The sequence below is a fragment of the Schistocerca gregaria genome, chromosome 1, assembly GCF_023897955.1.
Source record: "Schistocerca gregaria isolate iqSchGreg1 chromosome 1, iqSchGreg1.2, whole genome shotgun sequence".
Classification (NCBI taxonomy): Eukaryota; Metazoa; Arthropoda; class Insecta; order Orthoptera; family Acrididae; genus Schistocerca; species Schistocerca gregaria.
In genome coordinates this window covers 1,151,781,087-1,151,801,739 of record NC_064920.1, presented here as the reverse complement: position 1 = coordinate 1,151,801,739, position 20,653 = coordinate 1,151,781,087, and the positions used below count along the sequence as shown (strand labels likewise).

At 47.1% G+C, this 20,653-nt stretch overlaps 1 protein-coding gene across 3 annotated transcripts in view; it reads left to right on the top strand.

The window, feature by feature from the left end:
- LOC126284061 (autism susceptibility gene 2 protein) overlaps nt 1-20,653 on the top strand; it is a 633,203-nt gene that overhangs the window by 438,091 nt on the left and 174,459 nt on the right. For all 3 annotated transcript variants that reach the window (XM_049982668.1, XM_049982679.1, XM_049982658.1), the window contains exon 5: nt 13,219-13,245. In XM_049982668.1, the coding sequence (XP_049838625.1) occupies nt 13,219-13,245 (27 nt within the window). The remainder of the gene's footprint in view (nt 1-13,218; nt 13,246-20,653) is intronic.

Below are 20,653 nucleotides of genomic sequence, written 5' to 3'. Positions count from 1 at the left end.
AGAATACGTGCAATTTCTATGGCTATTAATGAGTGGAGCTGTAAAACAAGTGATGTACTGGGTCACGCCTAATGGGTTACTTGTAAAAGTGGTCGTGTTACGAACATGGTTTTCAAATGAGTGTATTACGAAACGATACGTTTCCAGTTCAAAGTATTATCCACCATTCCCCTCTACAAATCCTGCAGTTTTTAACGGGAATTTCCGAACATCCTGTAGGAAAAGAAATGGCAGAGATGCTTTGCGCGTCTCACGTCAGTAGTGCAGTATCTTCTGCACAGAGCAGTTAGTCCTCCTATTCACTGACTAGGGAAACTTACTTCACATCGAGCATTTGGCAGGTTGGTTTTACACCAGCCACCCTGTATGTACCCCAGATACGTAATTCTGGGTAATACGAGAGACATGATTTCAGAGGTTGGTAGCAACATCTGGTAGAGGTATATGCTACGTAGAGAAACGGTGTTCTCCGGTAGACCTGAGCGCGCGCCAGAGCCAGAGAGAGAGAGAGAGAGAGAGAGAGAGAGAGAGAGAGAGAGAGAGAGATCCGCATCTTAGTACCCTAGGCTGCCGCCTTGCGGCGCTGGAGTGTCTGGACGCAGTTGGCAAGCTGTCGGCTGTTGACGTCGCCGGCTTATCCCCTGCCGGTGACTCACACCAGCTATTCTATCGCGAGTCATTCCGCTTTACTCGGGTCGTAAGAAACTCTTATGCACCGGCGGACATCGTTTTTGCAGTACTTGTGATCCGCCCCATAAAACTGAGAACGGCCGGAAATACTGGCGCGGTAACTACATGTCGTTCACAACTGCGGTTGTGGAACAGAAACCCAATGGCACGGCCGTTGTTCGCCATTACGGCGGCGCGCTTGCAGATTTGCGGAGCCCATGAATAAAATAACTATTGTCCTGGCGAGGCACTGTCTGCTCCCGGCTGTTGCGCTCTCAGTGCTGCTATAAGACCTTTCATAACATGGCGGTACGTCCTCAGTCACTTGTCACTTCACATTTGAGAGAGTTCGGTTGGTAGCTTGGCGCATTTACTTCTAATTCAGGTTCGTTGTGAAAGGCATTCCCGTATCGCGGGTCGTCGCCTTGAAGAGGATTTCGCATCTCTTTCGAAGATCATCATCAGACAGAAAATTGCGTCTAAGAAAAACGTCCTTGAAGATGTTTTAAGACGCCTCTGCGTCTCTCTTACTTAAACGTACCTCGCGGAATTATTTTGTTCCATTTCATCCCTTTTCTTGTTAATGCTCAGGTTTTTAATTCTGCTCCTCTCACGTTTGCGTGAGCAGAGCTAAGGCCATTTGTGTGGACTACGCCTTTCACTGCGATTTCCTTTGCATAGTACATAGGAGTAGCCAGTATCACCCAAACAAGAAGCCTGTCTCGCACTAATTTTACAGGCTACACTTCGCAGTGCAAGTTCCCTCACCGCAGTTCCGAGGGACTGGTGTTGGGTGGGAGAAGCCAAATGGCACGTACGGTGTAGCAGGCATGCTGGAGGGCAAGCTCTGCTACTGGGTATTGGACATCTCCTAGGCAGACAGTTCGTCTGTGCCCGTTCATGCGCTACCAATTGGTATGCGGAGATACGAACATGCACTCCAACACATCCTTTCATCCCGCCATCTCCCTGGACTGAACATACGTTAACCAACTTCACTCCCATTTACTCTTCAGTCTTCTCCTCTTTCCCTTTCCTCTGTAGCCATTCACGCATCTTTTCATCCTACGTAGTTGTGTTTATACTATACACCTCTTTATGTCTGCATGCAGCCTCTTTGGTTTGAAGCTGCACAGTACTTACAGTAGAATATCTTTGGCTTCCCTCTGACACCCATGCCTCCATTTTTGCTACCCTCCCTGTTTACCTTTCCCCTATTGCTTCATAACCTGGGTTGTAAGTAACTGAATCCGCTTTCCCTTCTTCCCCACTCTCCTCCCTGACGAAGGAACAAAGTTCCGAAAGCTAGGATACGTAAATTTTCTGTTCTGTTTTGTGTATCTATCGGCTGTACTGAGCTAAGTACTGGCCAGCCCCTCTATCTCCATGTTAGTATTTGTTTCGTATCTACAAGCTGCTGCGACGTGTTTCGCGCGCGTAGTACTGTCATTTTTCACTACGTTGTACTCGATGCATTTACGATGCCTGCGTCTGAATTTTAATGGAACGTAAAGAAAACAGTAAAATGGCAGAAATATGCTGATTTATTGACAGATTTCTCAGTTATTACCTAGGGCTTCGATCGTTCTTGAGAACAGCGCGGTGCGCCCCTCATATCCGAGGAACATTTGACAGTCGCAGTCAGACACGCGGCGTCGCGACTGGCGCTCCCAGGAAGACGTGTGGAGAGAGGAGACCCCTCGTGGCGCGGGCAGAGTAACGAGTCTGAGCACAAAGCGGGCGAGCAGGGGCGGAGATGATGACAGAGCGGCCGCGGCCGCGGCCGCCTCCCGCCGCCCTCTGCCCTGTAATGGAGACGTGTAATCTGGCGACCCGGACAGGCCAGCTAAGTGATTCCTCTGTCGGAATTGAGTCCCGCCGGGAAACAACGCGCGCGCCTCCAATCTTTTAATGCGCGCCGCGCCGCCACACAGCACAGGCGGAGCCCCTTGGGGCCCCTTACGTGCCGACCTCGAACTACCGCTCTCCCTATTTCGCCGTGTAGTGTGCTGCGCTGAGAATGCCGCGCTGCGTTACGTGTCCACAAACACACCGCTCCCCTCTGGTCAATGCAACTCGCATGCAGACTGGCGTCGAACGTCCTGTCTAGCCATGCTACACATGGCGTAGTGGAAGGAACGTTAAAACCTTTCACACCGTTTCACAATAAAATTCAGTCGTCAAGTACAGCGAAAGAAAATAGCAGTACAACTAATATCTGAATTTCATTCTCAAATATGTTCTACAGTCGCCGAGAAAATAACAACTATGAATAAAATCGTATCGCACCGTATTTCAGATGGCCATTCAGTTTGTCGGCCACTTGATAGGATTCTCGAACCAAAATTTTGACTTCGGTAAGATGCTGTCGGCTTCCCATAGCGCAAGATAACCTAATCCCGTCTGCTTCGTCTCATTCACCATAGATTTTGAGTTTCTCAGCCTCTCTGGCTTGTTTTGTTATCGTGACACATAGCGTAAGTTCTTCCACAAAACGGCAAATATATTAAAGCTAATAATAATTTAGATTTTACGAGTTTGTATTTATTTTGGGACGACAGTCTCGTTGAATTTTTAACGGCACCAAGCTCGTCGTCGACTGTATTATACACACATTATAATTTCCACGATTTCTGTTTTGACTTTTGAGTCTTCTTCAAGTGATTAGGATAGAGAATTAGAGAATATGTAGCAATCAACAACATATAGTATAGCACTTCAACAACCTCAAAACGATTTAAATTGCAGTGATATAAATAATAATAATAATAATAATAATAATAATAATAATAATAAATAGTACAGTCGATGGCGAAGTTGGTGTAATTTTAAAATCTGTGTTTACAATCTTGACCAAAGAAACTGTGTGCATAAATAACAACATGAAAACGTTAAACAGTTTCTCTGTACATACCTGGGCAGCTCTATTGAAGGACAAAAATACTGTTTTCTTTTTTTTTAACTTCATCTGGTTCAAATGGCTCTGAGCACTATGGGACTAAACAGCTGTGGTCATCAGTCCCCTAGAACTACTTAAACCTAACTAACCTAAGGACATCACACACATCCATCCCCGAGGCAGGATTCGAACCTGCGACCGTAGCAGTCACACAGTTCCGGACTGCGCGCCTAGAACCGCGAGACCACCGCGGCCGGCAACTTCATCTAGCACTTAGAAAGTATATAACGCTTAACGTTGTCTTAGGTCCATATTTTCTCGATCAAACAGGTGTTGGCGTTTTGAAATGTATGGACGACATTTTTCATTTTTTGTAGTCTTATGCCGTGAGGACAATTCAGCGTATGATATTCGTAAAGAACATCCATTATGAAAATTGCTTTGGCTGCTTCTGAATTTTGCTATCGTTTCGTAGGTAGTTCCGCAATTCTGATACTCTTGTCCGGCCGCTGTGGCCCAGCGGTTCTAGGCGCTACACTTTGGAACCGCGAGACCGCTACGGTCGCAGGTTCGAATCCTGCCTCGGGCATGGGTGTGTGTGTGTGTGTGTGTGTGTGTGTGTGTGTGTGTGTGTGTGTGTGTGTGTGTGATGTCCTTAGGATAGTTAGGTTTAAGTAGTTCTAAGTTCTAGGGAACTGCTGACCTCATATATTAAGTCCCATAGTGCTCAGAGGCATTTTTTGGACAAGTTGACCCCGTCAAAAAACAGCTGACCTTCAAAGTAGTGCACGTCTGCAGTTGACAGCGGACGGAAGGTGCAGTTTTGGCTTCCATATATAACTGTCACATTGGACGGAACAACTGGTTTAGGTTCCAAAGTAACCACGCTCAGAAATATTTGACTCTGACACATTTTTTCCTGCAGTAGTTGAAAAACCGGCCTCTGGCGTTGTATAAGCGAAGGAGATTCGGAGAATAAGTTAATCAGACTGACTGCAACGGAACGGTGCATGAAATTGAAGCGGATGGCTCGAGATTAATGGAAGCTTCCGACGCTTTACGCTCGTTTAGTCTCGCGTTTTCTTGTCAGAAAAGCTGCTCTGGCTATTCGGTTATTTTGACGCCTGGCATTCCTTCTGTGACTGCGTTTAGATGGCTGATGTTATATTGCCTGCTTACATTTACTGATGTTCACAGCTTTCTCTTGCCAGTAAGGGTGACCTGAGACGTGTTTTTGTATTAACCTGTAGTCACATCACGGGAATCGTGGGACCGACAAAGTAATCGCACTTGATTTTGTGTTAGGTCTTCTGGAACATTGCTTCAAACAAATGACCACTTAGACGAAATCTGTGCTCTCACAGGAGTAAGCTGGTACGGAAGCTAAGCGGAGAGCAAATGGCGAGTCGAACGCAAGCGATAGAGTTATTCATTGTCTTTCGTGGTCCTCTCTATTATTTTAGTAAGAGAATATTATGTGCAGGTAGTTAGCTGAAAACGCCTTTTGCTGGGCATGGCACTTCCACATCCACATCCACATTTTATTTGTATTTCCCTGTTTGTGAGTAGTTCCGGGGTCGAGGTTCGTTCACGAACGGTAAGTCTCACTCAAGTCAGGCAAGCTGCAACGTGGCATCATCTTGGTCCTGAATATAACTGTGGGCAGTGATGGAGCCAGATCGCACCTTGTCAGCTTTACTTATTGAAAGATAAATGGGAGCCTCAGAAGAAATAAACACGAATAAAAATACAGTGCGGGCACGGAACTGCTAATTCCAGAAATACATCCGAAATCTATTAGGTTAGTCAATTTTATAACGAAACAGAATTACGTAAGCTTTACGAGAGGATGTTCAGCTTAAAATATTTTTTTCGTGCAGGTTGATTTCTTGATAAAGTGCGAAGCAGTGATGCTTTGGTTTTTTATTTTATTTTCGTTCAGGTAACTGCTTGACTCGCAAGGAATGCAGGCGGCGAATTTCAGGGATTCCGTATGCGCCGCACGTTATTCAATTGCGATATTTGGGATGCCGACCTGGAAGACGGATGTGCGCTTTGTGTTTTTCTCTTTGTGCGTTCTTGCGGCTGACAGCGGTTGTATGTAATGCGTTCGGCAATAAAAAGGAGCGAGTCGCTTCCGGCGACGCTGCAACCTGCGCCCTGTCAATAAATCGCGCGCCCAATGGCTGCCGTTCCGCCGACGTCGCAAAGAAATGCTCCAACAAAACGGCCCACGGCGGCGGCGGCGTCTCCGAGTATGCGGGACGAGTTCTTGCGCCGCGGTACAATCCCGATGCTACTGCATTCCTCCATGTGGGTGGTTCACGGGCTGACACTCAGCTGTGGTGGTGGGGGGGGTTAGCAAAACCGCTCATGAAACATGGGAAGAGTGTACAGTTACTTACAAATACAGCCCATAGCGTTGTCATTCCTAATTTTATCTACCGAGATACTGAAATAACTGTGTCATCTTTAAATGGAACTTTTCCCCCCCCATTGCCTTTTGGAGTATACCAGGATATGAGAATGTAGTGATATGACGCCTCTTAAACTGTTTTATGGTGGCGGTGTTGTAAGCCTACAGCTATAATGAATGTTAAGAACTGAATTATGCAATTAAACAGTTGTAACGGTTTATTTTATTAGAGATGATCGGTTTCGGTTTAAGATCAGACCACCATCCGTTCCAAAAAAAACATCTCAGCTGCGTGAAACTCCCTGGCAGATCAAAACTGTGTCCGACCGAGACTCGAACTCGGAACCTTTGCCATTCGGGGGCAAGTGCTCTACCATCTGAAATACCGAAGCACGACTCACGCCCGGTCCTCACAAGTTCACTTCTGCCAGACTTCGGTTTATTGGGATAATTTTAGGAAATTGTGATTCATCTGTAAAGAAAACGGTGTACAGATACTGCTGCGACCTAATCTTGAGTGCTGCTCGCATGTTTGGGATCAGCAGCAAGTCGGGTTAAAGGAAGACTTCGAAGCAGCTCAGAGAGGTGGGTTGTTAGATTTGTTACCGGGTAAGTCTGAACAACACGCAAGTTCCGCGGAGATGCTTCAGGAACTGAAATGGTTATCTGTGGAGGCAAGGCGGCGTTCATTTCGAGGAAAAGTATTGAGAAAATTTAGAGAACCAGCGTTTGAAGCTGACTGTAGAACCATTCTACCGCCGGCAACATAAATTTTTGTAAGGATAATGAAGCTAAGATAGGAGAAATTAGGGCTAATAAGGGGTCATATGGAGAGTCGTTTCCCCTCGCTGTACCTGCGAATGGAGCAGGGAACGACTAGAAGTACAAGGTACCCTCCGCCACGTACCGTATGACGGCTTTCAGAGTGTGTGTACGTAGAGGTATATGTAGAGGTAAAACATCGTTTTGGTATTGTACTAAAACCCTGAAAATCGAAGAATTATGTTCTTAAAACGATTGCCTGTCATGTAAGAAAGAGTGTAAGAGACGGCTTTTAATTACTGGAACTAATAGCTGCGACGGGTCACGAATGGATAAGCTTATTGTAAGCTCAAGTGTGCAGTTGGTACTGGTCGCTGGACAACAGGAAGGTAATGTATTATTAGTGTAAGAACCTCGTAACACAGCTGGATAAACGTGGGAGGGAAGCAAGCGAGAGAGGCCCTTTTCCACTTTGCCGCCCTCCTCCCTCGAGGCGAGAGCGCCGGAGGATTAACGTCGCGACGGCCGAGGCGGGGCAGCGGCGCCCGGCGACCGCCACATTAGGGGGGGCGGGGGTGGTGGGGGTGGGGCGGAGGCAGGGCAGACGGCTGCCCTCTGCAGGCGCCAAGAGCTCCGGATATCCTGCACCGCTGTGTGTGTGGGGGCTTGTCGGAGGGCCCGCCGCGGACAAACAAAAAGAGCAGGGCGCGGAAAAAGGGAGAGCCGAGGATTCCGGAAAACGGGATTGTTGGGAAATAAAGTGGAAAAGCTGATGGGAAGTTAGCAAGCGGCGGCGGCGGCGGCGACGAGACAGTGACAAACGAGGCCGGCGCCACCAGTCGCTTCTGCAGCCCAGGCTCGCAGCCAGAGCGCGCAATTAAAAACTCCCCGCTCCCTCCCTCCCTTCATTTTTATACCGGCTCGTGTCTGACTTTGTAAACTCCTTAATGAAATTAGCTTTTACTCGGCAATCTAATTATCAGAATGTTCGCTCACCTGCTCGTCTGCGAGTGAAAGGGGGGGGGGGGGCAGGGTTTATAAAATGCAGATCCTCTCGCAGAATTCTTGGGGAGTGCATTTAAATTTTAATCTAATTTCCATTTATGAGACGTTTACTCGAGTGTTTTTATTTTTAAGAAAATGAAAACCTGTACCACTTCATTAATGTCTCAAAAGTGGGTAGTGAAATCACTTCCACGGAGTCTCTTTCGTGTTTATGGAGCTGAGGTGATAACGCAGGTCTTTAGCGAGCTGCGTGAGCCGTCGGAAATTTTGAATCCTGCAAGAGCAGACCGTGACAGCAGATGAAAGCTTCCCAGACTTGGGCTTACGAAACACGGAATTCGGTCCACACACAGCCACATCAACATCACCCTCTGCATCAGTACTCCACAGGCCACCCGAAGGTGTGCGGCGGAGGGTACTTACGGCACCATTAACCGATCCCCGCTTCCTTGTTCTATTAGCGAGTCAAAGAAAAATGTCAGTAAGCCTCTGTGGTAATGTAATTTCTCCAATTCTATCGTTGTGGCCATTGCGTAACACCTGTGTGGAAAAATATGTTGTCCGACTCTTCCTGGAAATACTACCGCGAAATTTCAGTAGTAAACCTCTCGGTGATGCACAACGCCTCTCTTGCAGCGTCTGCCACTCGAGTTCGTGGGGCATCGCTGTAAAGAACCTTCAACGTCGCAGCGCGGCGTTGGTTAGTATATTAACAAACTAAAAACCCGCCTCGATTGCGAAAAAAGCAACTAGTGTTGAGTGTTAACTCAGGTTTCGGCGTAGATAACTAGACCACCTTGAGAACAACAATAAAACCCACAAGTGCCTAAGAAGACCTTCGTCAGTGCTTAAAGAAACACCATAGCTCTGTATTTATAAACGAAAAAGAAAACACAAACAGTACCACTAGGTACTTAACATAATGGTGTACGCTCCACTTCACACCGGCCTATGTTCGGTGGGCCATGACCAGCCATAAACTGCAGCTACAAACGGTCGCTCACTTACAAGCCCGCCCGTGATTTTAAAGCTTGATTAGAGCTACTCTTAATTTTCGAAAGACGCTACTTCTTTGACTGTGTGGCAACGCTTCCTTCGCCTACCGTTATTATTCAACCGCATCTGATACATTTGGGACGGTGCGTGTTGTAAGAGTGAGTTTATTATAGTTGTTGTCTTTCGTAGGTTTTTTTTATTATAATGTTGCGGTAGAATTTTCAAAACTACAGGCTGTTACCGATTAGTTGGGTGATTGTCTCGTAATCGAACACAAGGTGAGTCTGCTACCTTTCGATAGAATTGTCATCGTTTATTGAGCTATCTTCCGCACCCTGCATGCATATTTATTTCTACATCTTTATGTATATCTACACTCCGCAAGCAACATTGTGGCATGTGCAGTTGAGTGCTTGCCGGTAACACCCTCTTTGCCTGTAGCAGTTGGTTGCCGATGAACTTCAATATGAGCTCTGATTTTCTCGTCGTGATTATTTCGCGAGGCATGTTTGGGGGAAAAAGTAATACTTTCGCGGAATCTCCTTGGACGTTATATTCTCGCAATATAAAAACATGTAACTTGTCAGTGATGCAAAGCGGTTCTAACCCGCCACTGTATTTAGTTGGGCGTCTTCGTAACGTTCCCGCCGTCTAAACGATCCCGTGACGCAACACACTGCTTTTCGTTGTCTTTTATTTGTGCACTGCTGATGGCATGCGGACGCAGCGTCCTGTTCTCGAGTGCCGCTGATTAGATTATCTCGCCGGAAAGCACGATCAGCACCGACGTCCCTGTCGGCGCGGTGCAGCTGGTCTGTGAGAGGAGCGGCAGCAGCAGCAGCAGTATAAATCTCGCCAGGCTTGTCAACGGATGACAGCTTGTTTTGCCGCGAGGCGATGAAAAACGTGCGCTCCCCGGCGCCCTCGCCTCACCTCACCTCCGGCAGCCGGGTCATTAAGGCCTGAATGCTGCTACCGGCCGGCGTGTGAACGCCGCGGCGCGGGCACGTCTTCCCGCGCCTCGGCTGCAGCCAGGTAACATCTCGCTCCCCCCCCCCGTCACCTTCGCTCCCCCCCCCCCCCCCCCGTCGCCCCTCTTCAGCACGTGCGCCGAGCGCCCCGGTGGCTTTGCCTTGGAGAGCGCTCGGCCCGAATAAAAGGCCACTCGTGGAGGGTTCGAGGTGTGTGGCCGGCGCAGCAAGGGAGTCGGCAAACACTGGGAGCCGCTGCCGGCGCAGACACCTGCCGGGAGATGCGCCGGCTGGGCACACGAGGGCGCTAGCTGTAATTTGTGCCGCCTGCCCGCTACGCGCGCGCCGATAAAAGCGCCAGAGCCAGCGTCACGGAAACCGGTGGGGACCTCCCAGCGTGAGAGGCCCTTTCCAGCAGCAGCTTCTTCCCCAAAACAGCGTGCTGCTGGACTTGTTTTTGACTTTGTGTGTTAAATAAAAATGGAACAAATGGCTCTGAGCACTATGGGACTTGACTGCTGAGGTCGTCAGTCCCTAGAACTTAGAACCATTTAAACCTAACTAACCTAAGGATATCGCACACATCCATGCCCGAGGCAGGATTCGAACCTGCGTCCATAGCGGTCGATTGGCTCCACACTGTAGCCTACAACCGCACGGCCACTCCGGCCGGCTACCACGCAACTATAACAGCCAAAAATTAAATGGCTTTCCCCCTTTCCACTTCATCAGTGAGCTGCGAATTTTGTTTTTCGCTATAGTTGCACGTTACGGTATACTGTCGCCCGGGGATTTCAGCGTGTAGGTGTAGTACTTCTGTGGATATGTGGCTGCGAATAAACAGAAGATTAATGACGTTGCTTTATTTTCCCCGAGGCGGTAATTGAAACTCTCACTACCTCTTGTACGTAACACTCAGTCAGTCGGGTTTCCGGTACCACCGATGCTTCGATACTTCGTCAATAGTTAATAAGAGATTTTATCTTCTCCCGAAACGATGCATACACACTCGGTCCTGACGCCGTTAGACACCGTGAATATTTATTTCACAATAAGGTGTGCATTGGAAACCTTCGCCTTAGTTTATCTCGAGAAACGTTCCGCCTATTCATCTCTCCACACTGCAGCACAATACAATAATAATAATAATAATAATTTAAAAAAAAAGAGACTTCCACACGTGGATGGATTGTGGAAGAAATTTGCAGAATAAAGCCAGGAGAGAAACCCAGGCGAAGTTTTACAAAACCATGGTAGTACCAAGTCTCACTTACAAGTTACAGGCGACTGACTTCAGGGAATCAGTAGTCATATCTGCCTGTACACACGTTTGTGGAGTATATTCGTGGCTTCAGATACGGATGGACAGCACAGTCGCTAATTCGGTACAGGGTACTCCAAAATTCTCGAAACTGCTAATTCGAGCTAATGTCTGACAGTGGTGCAGTTTATGCGAAAATCTTCGACGTAAAAGTGCTGCCGAAGTGCGGTGTTCTGGGCTGAGCGCTGCTAAAACGGCAGTGGGGATGGTGGTCGAGGCTCGGGTTCGGGACTGTCTCTGACGGCCGCGGTGTGGCCCGTGGCAGGCGTCGGGTCGGTCGAAAAGCCGGTGCGGTGTGTCGGCGGCCGACACGACGCCGCTGCTGTATTTTTCACGCGGCGGCCGCCGAGAGCATTTCAATCAGCTGCAATTACCGCGTCCGTCCACGCCCGCCTGCGAACCACGTCAGTTAGCGCGCCGCCGGCCGGCATCAAACTTTCAGCTCCACTCCGCTCACCGCGTTTCCACGCCCTCTGCCGCTGCAGCCGCCCGGCGGAAATTGCGCAGTACCGTTCCGATCAATAGTACGATTACACGAAACAGTAAAACCGGTGATAAATGGCTGTTTGCGGTCTGATAAACCTGTTCCGTGTGTGTGAGAGAGAGAGAGAGAGAGAGAGAGAGAGAGAGCGGGGGGGGGGGGGGGGGGGGGGGGGAGAGAGAGCAGGCTACAGCGATCAGTAGTAGTTCCAGCAATTCGAACACTTGTAAGATAGGCATCATATTTAGGCATCACGACAGACATCAGGTGAATTCTGAGATGTACCGGGATCGTAACAGGAATGTACAGCCCAAGTGTAGCAGAGGTGATTTGAGAACTCATACGGGAATATTCGGGAGAAAGACGGCTCTGTTCGCGCGAAACCTTGTGGGTAACAGTAAAGAATTCGTTTTGGAGGAAGGATGTTGGACAGTTTTGCTGCCACAGTCGTGTACCTCGCGTGGGGACCATCTCACACTGAAGTAACGAAAATTGCAGGCGAATGGGATAGATGACCGAATGAAGTTTCACTGCGCAACGGAGTGTGCGCCGATGTGAAACTTGCTGGCAGGTTCAAACTGTTTTCTGGGCCAGGACTCAACCGTGGCACACACAAAGCTGCTGCTGGTACGAAATTCTCTCTGCCACGCCGGTTGCGTGTTTCGTACTGTTGTATTTACCAAATATGCTTTGTGTCGAACGTAAAAATGTTGTTGGAAAAGCACCCCCAACCATCGAAAGTACGAATCGTAGCTGTTACGAGATGACTTGCTTGCACGAATCAACTCTACAACCTCGTGACAGGACCAAATAGGGGTAGACAATATCTACTGCAAAATGATGGCACCACAGATTAGCAGCAACTTAGAACAGTTTATAAATATAGACATTACAGTATGTAACTAGAATATGAAGTAGGTTCGTGGCATTAATTTAAAGTTCATTTCCACTGACTAATCTGTAACTGTGGTCTAGTCCGAATCCAGTGGCGTGTAGAATTTGCTTTTGGGTTCTTCCTGCCAGCTTCTGTGGGAATGGTTCTGATGTGTTCAGGTACTGCTGGTACTCAGCGGATACTCGGTGAATAGTGCGCGAGTGGACCAGTATGTGGGTTTACATCCACTCTTAGCAAAATATGTCCACTTGGGAGCTGTTTGAATAACGTAAGGGGGACGCATAAAATAACCATTGCCGTGTGGCGCCATCTCTGGACGCTTGGCTCAGCTTCGTGCTGCATGGATTGCAGGCGGCTTGGCGCTCTGCATTTTATGGCTGTGTTCCAATCTACATCTACATCTATCTTTACATGTACTCTCCGCAAGAAACCTCGGAGTGTGTAGCACAGCGCACTTCGTGTACTCCCCCCCCCCCCTCTCTCCACCACCCCCCCTCTCTCCACCTCCCCCCTCTCTCTCTTCTCTCTCTCTCTCTCTCTCTCTCTCTCTCTCTCTCACACACACACACACACACACACACACACACACACACACACACACACACAGTCTTTCAGCTGACAACGGCATTGAAGCAGATTTGGAAGTATACACATCTAATTGCCTCCAGTTCAAACGTTGCACACTTTCACTCTATATATTTAAGCTTACTGTGTAAGAGACTATGTAATTAGCGTGTAGCCTTATTTTTCTACCGCTAAATCTATGGACTGCTATTAACTTGGATATCTCTTCTTTCTTTCAGTGTGATAGTGAAGGAGAAGATGACAAGGTAAGTGCTGTCTTCGACGGGTATTCATGCAGTGCTCCACTGTCGCTGCAACGCGTTCGCCTCGCTGTTGGACACGTTTTGGAATTCATTCTATTTATTGAATTTTGTGGCATCTGCCCTGTGCAGTACTTAGATTACTATTTTTGAAAGTCAAGCCCACCAGCCCACCATCTTTTTCACTTCTTACCTTTTACCGTAAGTCGTTAGTTCTCTTATACATCCCAAAAAATATTGTAAGTTCCTACAGACAATGACACTTACTAGGTGAAATTGTCAGTAAAGCAGTAGCGTCCCGTCTACAATTGAACCACTGGATGAGTATTTTTAAATACATGGCACGCTGTTCAATTGTATTGTAACTGTCGGGTTCGGTCTACAACATTACCACTGTTCAATATTAATCATGGCACGGCGTATTACATCAGTATGGCGATCCATATAATTGCTGCACCATCTGAAGTGTTGAAAAATCTATAGGACTAAACAGGTCTCGTTTCAGAAGAAATGGTGTGCCCAATTTGATACCACAGTTGTAAATAGGGCACTAATGACATACATTACCATATTCATATGATGTGCTACGACAAGTGATTCATATTTGATCTTTCATAACGTGATGATGGTGTAAACAAAAACAAGTAGTTATAATGAAAGACATCAAACAGCTGCGTACGCATTTAAAGAAATACTCAACAGGCGTTGGTAACCACTTTTAAACAAATATTCATCCTTCCAAGAGTCTACATTTCGTTACTTTCTTTACTGGAGCTGCCTTTTTATTGTCATCGCAGTGGATTACTGTTAAAGAGAGTTCTTCCGGCCCAGCCTTCAGTTATATTGCAGGTATTGCTCTTCGTTCTCTGTCATGCACCCATTAACTACTACCCTTCCGCCGTAATAGTCAAATGTTAAATAAATATTTGCGCGTGAAATGAGCATGCTGTAAGATGCCAGAACGGCTGATATCTGGCAATTTCCGTGTACCTTATTGCGCAATATGATAGCACAGGGCGATACATTTAAACCGAAACTACTTCAGTGGCTCATTATTTCCCTCCGAAAGCTCGAGAAAAGGGAAATGGGAGAGTCAGAAGTACCGCCCTTTGTCAGGAAGTTGATGGCTGTTTCTTGGCATGATATCCTTTGTCTGGTATAATTCCGCGCTAGCTCTGCTTGCGTTAATTCGGTTGAAGCATTGTCGGTCGCAGTTTGTGAAGTCTATGAGTGTATAGTTCGGGCCGCATGATAATAAAAAGCAAATTAGTGATTCGTTCGCAGCGTTCACCTCGCAGAAACAAGCAGTACACACTTCGAGAATAGGTTACTGTTGTTGAAAACACATTGGAAGACAGACTCATTAGTTAAAAGACATCGTGCATTCCGGAGAGAATTCAGTGTGCGCGGTGTTCCGAGAAAGGCAACAATTTTATAGACTGTAAGGAAGATGGAGACAGCTGGTGTTCTAAACAGCGACAGTGGTAAACATGGACCATCATTGATTAGAGAGCTTACTGATAATGTTCGAAGCCGCTTGGATAACTCACCAAGAAAATCGCTGCGTCGATTGAGCTAGGCATTTCATAATGCACACGTCAGAAAGCTGCGAAAAAAATGGGCATTGCTACCATACACAGTGCACATGATGCAGGCATAGCAAGAAACAGATCATGAGAGAAAGGAATGCTTTACTATCGATGGCTTACGGGCTTTCTTATTCAACGTCCATTCTCTCCATGACTTCATTTACAGATGAGGCATGGATCCATCTGCCAGGTCATACCAACATACAAAACGGCAGATACTGGGCTAATGAATCATCCGCGAAACACCACTGCACGATGCAAAGATTGGAGCGTGGCTCTCGGTTCAGCAAAGAGTCACAAGTCTGACATTTTAATGTAACTTGTAACCAGTTTCTTTGGTGGTAAAATTATCTCAACCTTGTGTTCCGATCATCTGACATAACTTCACATGATTCTACTTGTGGGGGTAGACCACGGACACCTGTAAAACTCCTTGGGGCCGTTACACACGTAATAGGCAACTCTGGCGGGGATACACTTGACACAATGCCGTGGAAAATCGGGAAGAAAGTTCAGTTGTGCGTTGATGCTGGTGGAAGGCACTTCCAACATTTTTTGTGAGGATGTTGTGTGTGTGTGTGTGTGTGTGTGTGTGTGTGTGTGTGTGTGTGTGTGTGTGTGATCTCCGAAATGTGTATTATCATCTCCCAAAATTGCATATGTGCCCCATTATTGATTCAAATGTTTGGCTTATTAAAGTAATTTAGTTTTATACATCTACATCACTACTCTGCAATTCACATTTAAGTGTTTGGCAGACTGTTCATCGAACCACAATCACACTATCTCTCTACCATTCCACTCTCGAACAGCGCGCGGGAAAAACGAACACCTAAAACTTTCTGTTCCAGCTCTCATTTCTCTTATTTTATTTTTATGATCATTCCTACCTATGTAGGTTGGGCTCAACAAAATATTTTCGCATTCGGAAGAGAAAGTTGATGACTGAAATTTCGTAAATAGATCTCGCCGCGACGAAAAACGTCTTTACTTTAATGACTTCCATCCCAACTCGCGTATCATATCTGCCACACTCTCTCCCTTATTACGTGATAATAGAAAACGAGCTGCCCCTTTTTTTTTTTTTTTTTTTTTTTTTTTTTTTTTTTGCATCCTTTCGATGTCCTCCGTCAATCCCACCTGGTAAGGACCCCACACCGCGCAGCAATATTCTAACAGAGGACGAACGAGTGTAGTGTAAACTGTCTCTTTAGTTGACTTGTTGCATCTTCTAAGTGTCCTGCCAATGAAACGCAACCTTTGGCTTGCCCTCTCCACAATATTGTCTATGTGGTCTTTCCAACTGAAGTTGTTCGTAATTTTAACACCCAGGTACTTAGTTGAATTGACAGCCTTGAGAATTGTACTATTTATCGAATAATCGAATTCCAACGGATTTCTTTTGGAACTCATGTGGATCACCTCACACTTCTCGTTATTTAGCGTCAACTGCCACCTGCCACACCATACAGCAATCTTTTCTGAATTGCTTTGCAACTGATACTGGTTTTCGGATGACCTTACTAGACGATAAATTACAGCATCATCTGCGAACAACCTAAGAGAATTGCTCAGATTGTCACCCCGGTCATTTATATAGATCACGAACAGCAGAGGTCCCATGACGCTTCTCTGGGGAATAACGTTATGTTCGAACTGTCGAGAAGGCCTTGATGGGCCCGATTGTATCTAACGATACAAATTGCATGTTACCAGTTTGTCACTTAAGCTGCCCTCGCGTAACCGCGCGCGCGTACGTGTGTGTGTGTGTGTGTGTGTGTGTGTGTGTGTGTGTGTGTGTGTGTGTGTTTGTGCGCGCGTTAGAACTAGCGCTTATACCTCCGTCTGACATCTTTTGTTCTTAACGCCTGTGTCGTACAGGTTTAAGTTTTCGGAGCGTGTCCCTCTCGCTGCGCCGCCCTCCGCAGAATACTTTCGCTCCGTATGCAATATTCATGGCGCGCGGCTTAGCCGGCGGCATTGTTTTCCGCGAGGCCTGCGCGGGATTCGTGCGCGTCGCCCACGCCGCGTCTGTTTTATGTATCTGGCCGCGACGCCGCCTCGCATCGCTCTCGCGGAAGCCAAGCAAACTGCTCCACCTCCTCCGCCTTCCTCCCTGGCCGCACCCGGCGCGAATGTCGCAGTCTTTTGTGCTGCGGCTGAGATATAGGCTGCGTACGCCTGATTTAAGTCTTCATCTGTGGCGAAAAAGAACGAGACAAACTTTTCTCTCCGTGTGCTATTGTAAGACTGGTCTCGTGAGAGAGAGAGAGAGAGAGAGAGAGAGAGAGAGAGAGAGAGAGAGAGAGAGAGAGGGGGGGTGATGGGGGCTCAGTTTAAAATCGACCAGTGCTGCGACAACATGCCCCGCCGCCGACGCTATTGTTTCGCGTATTCGGAGCTTGCTTCGCGATATTCTATCCCGACTACATGCAGTAGGTATCTGCAGATTGCACGGAACGAGAAAAGCGAAATCGTCAAGTTGTAGCTGACAGCTGGAAGATAAGAATAGATCTAAATGGACTTCCCCATTGTTTTATCTACTCTTTATGGTTGCTACGGAGACCACGAAGGTGGGCTGGTGCGGGGAGAGGGGGCGGGGGCGCTGATGTGGAATCTGTCAGAAGCTAAGACTGTCAAAACTACTCCTGTTTTCAGAATGAAATTATCACTCTACAGTGGAGTGTGCGCTGATATGAAACTTCCTGGCAGATTAAAACTGTGTGCTGGACCGAGACTCGAACTCGGGACCTTTGCCTTTCGCGGGCAAGTGCTCTGCCGAACTGAGCTACCCAAGCTGTGAGGAGCGGGAGTGAGTCGTGCTTGGGTAGCTCAGTTGGTCTCGCGTTGTGGATCCGCGTGTGGGAAGCAGCTGCAAATCGCTTGCACGAACAGTTAGTGAAGCCAGCAGCAGCGAGCTAATGGCCGTAATAGAGACGGGCAGTGGCGCGCGGCTTGGACCTCTGTAAAACACCCGTCCAAACATTTATAGCGTCTCAGAGGGTGGAGGTCGGGTTGCGGAACTTCGCGGCCGAAGCGTCGTAAATACCGCACTTCGGTGCCCGCGCGCACGAGAGAGAGGAAATCTCCGTGTTTGTTTCTCCGCGGAATGTTAGCAGCTGAAACTCGCCGCCGCGGTAAACAAAGGATCGCGTCTGCCAAACGAAACCCACTTGCCCCGCATCAATGAATGCCAGTTTAAAGTTTTTATCGTTTGAACAGCTGTGCGAGAGCAAAAGAGCCAATAAACTGTTACTTTTCCCGCAATCAAACTCTGGGTTCGAGAGAGAGGTATTTTCTGACTGCCAGGTTTACGAAAGAATATACATTCGCTGTGTTTCCCAGTAGTCTTGTCTTTGTACCATCATAAACAACTACCTCATCGAAACCAATTACTTTACATCATCCCTTTAATATATGTCTACGAACTCACAAAGATGTCCCTCACCTTGAAGCAAAGTTCTAGTGTGAAGCTAGCATTCCAGAAAGACAAAATTCCTTAGAAATTAATATATGTGTGCGATGCGGGACTCGAACCCAGAATCTTTCATTTCGCGTGTAATGTTTATACCGACATCCAGGCGCGACACACGACCAGTTCTCACACCTTTAGTTCTGTCAGTGTGTCTCTCCCCTACTTCCCAAATTTCGTGTACGTTCTTCTGTGTACCACAAAGGACTAACACTTATGGAAGAATCGCGAAGAATGTAGAAGTGCCATGAAGAGATGACGGGTTCTATTCCGGGTACGGCCGTTCCTTTGGTGAGACAATGGGGTACAACAGGGTCTAAATAGCCTCGTGTAGACTGAGAGACCACTTGAAGAAGCAGCTACACTTGTTTTGAAAGAGTTTTTAAACCACCTGAAAGCGATATGCATATCACGTGGCACTTTATAATGCCGCTCGTCGCCGTCTCGGGCATAGGACCATGCGATCCCCTGGATTCGAACTAATTCAGATATTTTCCACTCGACGACCTTTTATTAATTACTTCCATTCGATTCGATCCGTAGTGAGGAGGTCCTCCAGGATGTGGAACATGTCAGAAAAACAATAATACATGATAAATATTTACAACTAAAGCAAGTAATGTACCATTCCACAGGTCCCAAGTGGAATGATCGTCATTTTTAATGAACGCTATATGACAGTCATTTTAAAAATACTAATGCACTGAATTTAAAGTAAAAAAGTTTGTTTATTTATTTATAAGGTAATAAACATGTAATACGACTACTGTAATACTTATTTACAATGAACACATTACTGCACTGAAATGGTGCAGAAGTTACATTTTACTTACACACACACACACACACACACACACACACACACACACACACACACATTCTGCAGATACTACCAGTGAAAATTAAATAATAGATATTCTACCAAACGTGTGTTAGAATAGGTCTTATATTATTTATGGAATCTGAATTATGCACTGTCGTCCTTCTTCCGGTTTCCCGATGATTCGTCCATGTGTCAAATCTTCCGAATGTTGTCCCCGGGCTATGTAACGAAGAACGCTATCTCAGTGCACCATAACTGCTCACTGATTGTCACACACTGACTGTCCCCGCTCCTTCAATTGTCCCGTGTTGTGGGGCTAGTCCTATTTGGCACTATACTCACGTTCTACTACGTCAACTTTCTGTGTACGACAGGGACATCTCTGCCAACATGCTATGGCACTTTCATCCATTCGCTCCGGCACTACATGTTGCACCTTTGAATCAGCCTCCTTATGGATTTCATGGTAAAAGGGCGATGAATATCTCTTGGAAGCGGCTTTACACGTCGCCAAAGGAACGTAATATTCGGGTGACACATCGGGACTTACATAACTGCGAGTACATAGACTCAAGATGCCTTTGTCTTTCTGTTGAACGGAGTCAGAAGGGGAAACTGGTTTATCTAAGCTTCCACCCCCCACCCTCCCCCCCAATCAATAATTTATGTCGACACATTACTCTACGAGCAGATGGGGGCGCCACTGTGTTGAAGGGTGAGTTCCTCTGCCGCAATAGAAGCACAGAGATACGGCGAGCATCCAGTCTCTTGTGTATAGCGTTGTGTTGACTACATCTCCCCCCTTACTCGCTGAAGACGTGTGTGTGTGTGTGTGTGTGTGTGTGTGTGTGTGTGTGTGTGTGTGTGTGTGTGTCGCTGCTCCCCTACCTCGGCGGCCAGTTTTGTCTCGGCGGGTGTCGTCTTTTTTTTCCTTTTTTTTGTGGCATCCTTTGCTTTTAACGCTATCAGCGGCGACTGGCGCACATAAAGCGAGCCGGTAATACATATAAAACAGCGGCCCGGGCCGTGGGGACGGCGCAAAAAGCTGCCCCTCGGTTCATCCATTGTTCGCCGGCAGGTGCTCGCTGCGCCCGGCACGGCTAATGAAGTGGCCGCCACAGCACGTCGGCTGCGTGTTAGTACTCGGATGCGGCCTGCCAATCAAAGCCCGCTGTCGTCTCTCTCTCTCTCTCTCTCTCTCTCTCTCTCTCTCTCTCTCTCTCTCTCTTCTACACGCTACGAAATTTTCGCTGCTACGAAATTGTCGCTGTACGTGAAACCACTCTATGGTAATAATGTCCACGTCCCAACGTGTAAAAATTAGACTCTGGAACTGTAAATGTTAAGAGACTTCATCGAGTTTTACATTTACATGTAGAAGTTCTTATAGTGATATTTTGAATCCTCTTTCGCAGTCTTAAATACTCGTTGATACTAAAGTAAGACGGCGGTACATTTTGAGAACAGATATGAAAACTTCATTCCCACGCTAATGAGAACGGCTATGAGGTCGCGACTGATTGTGGTACG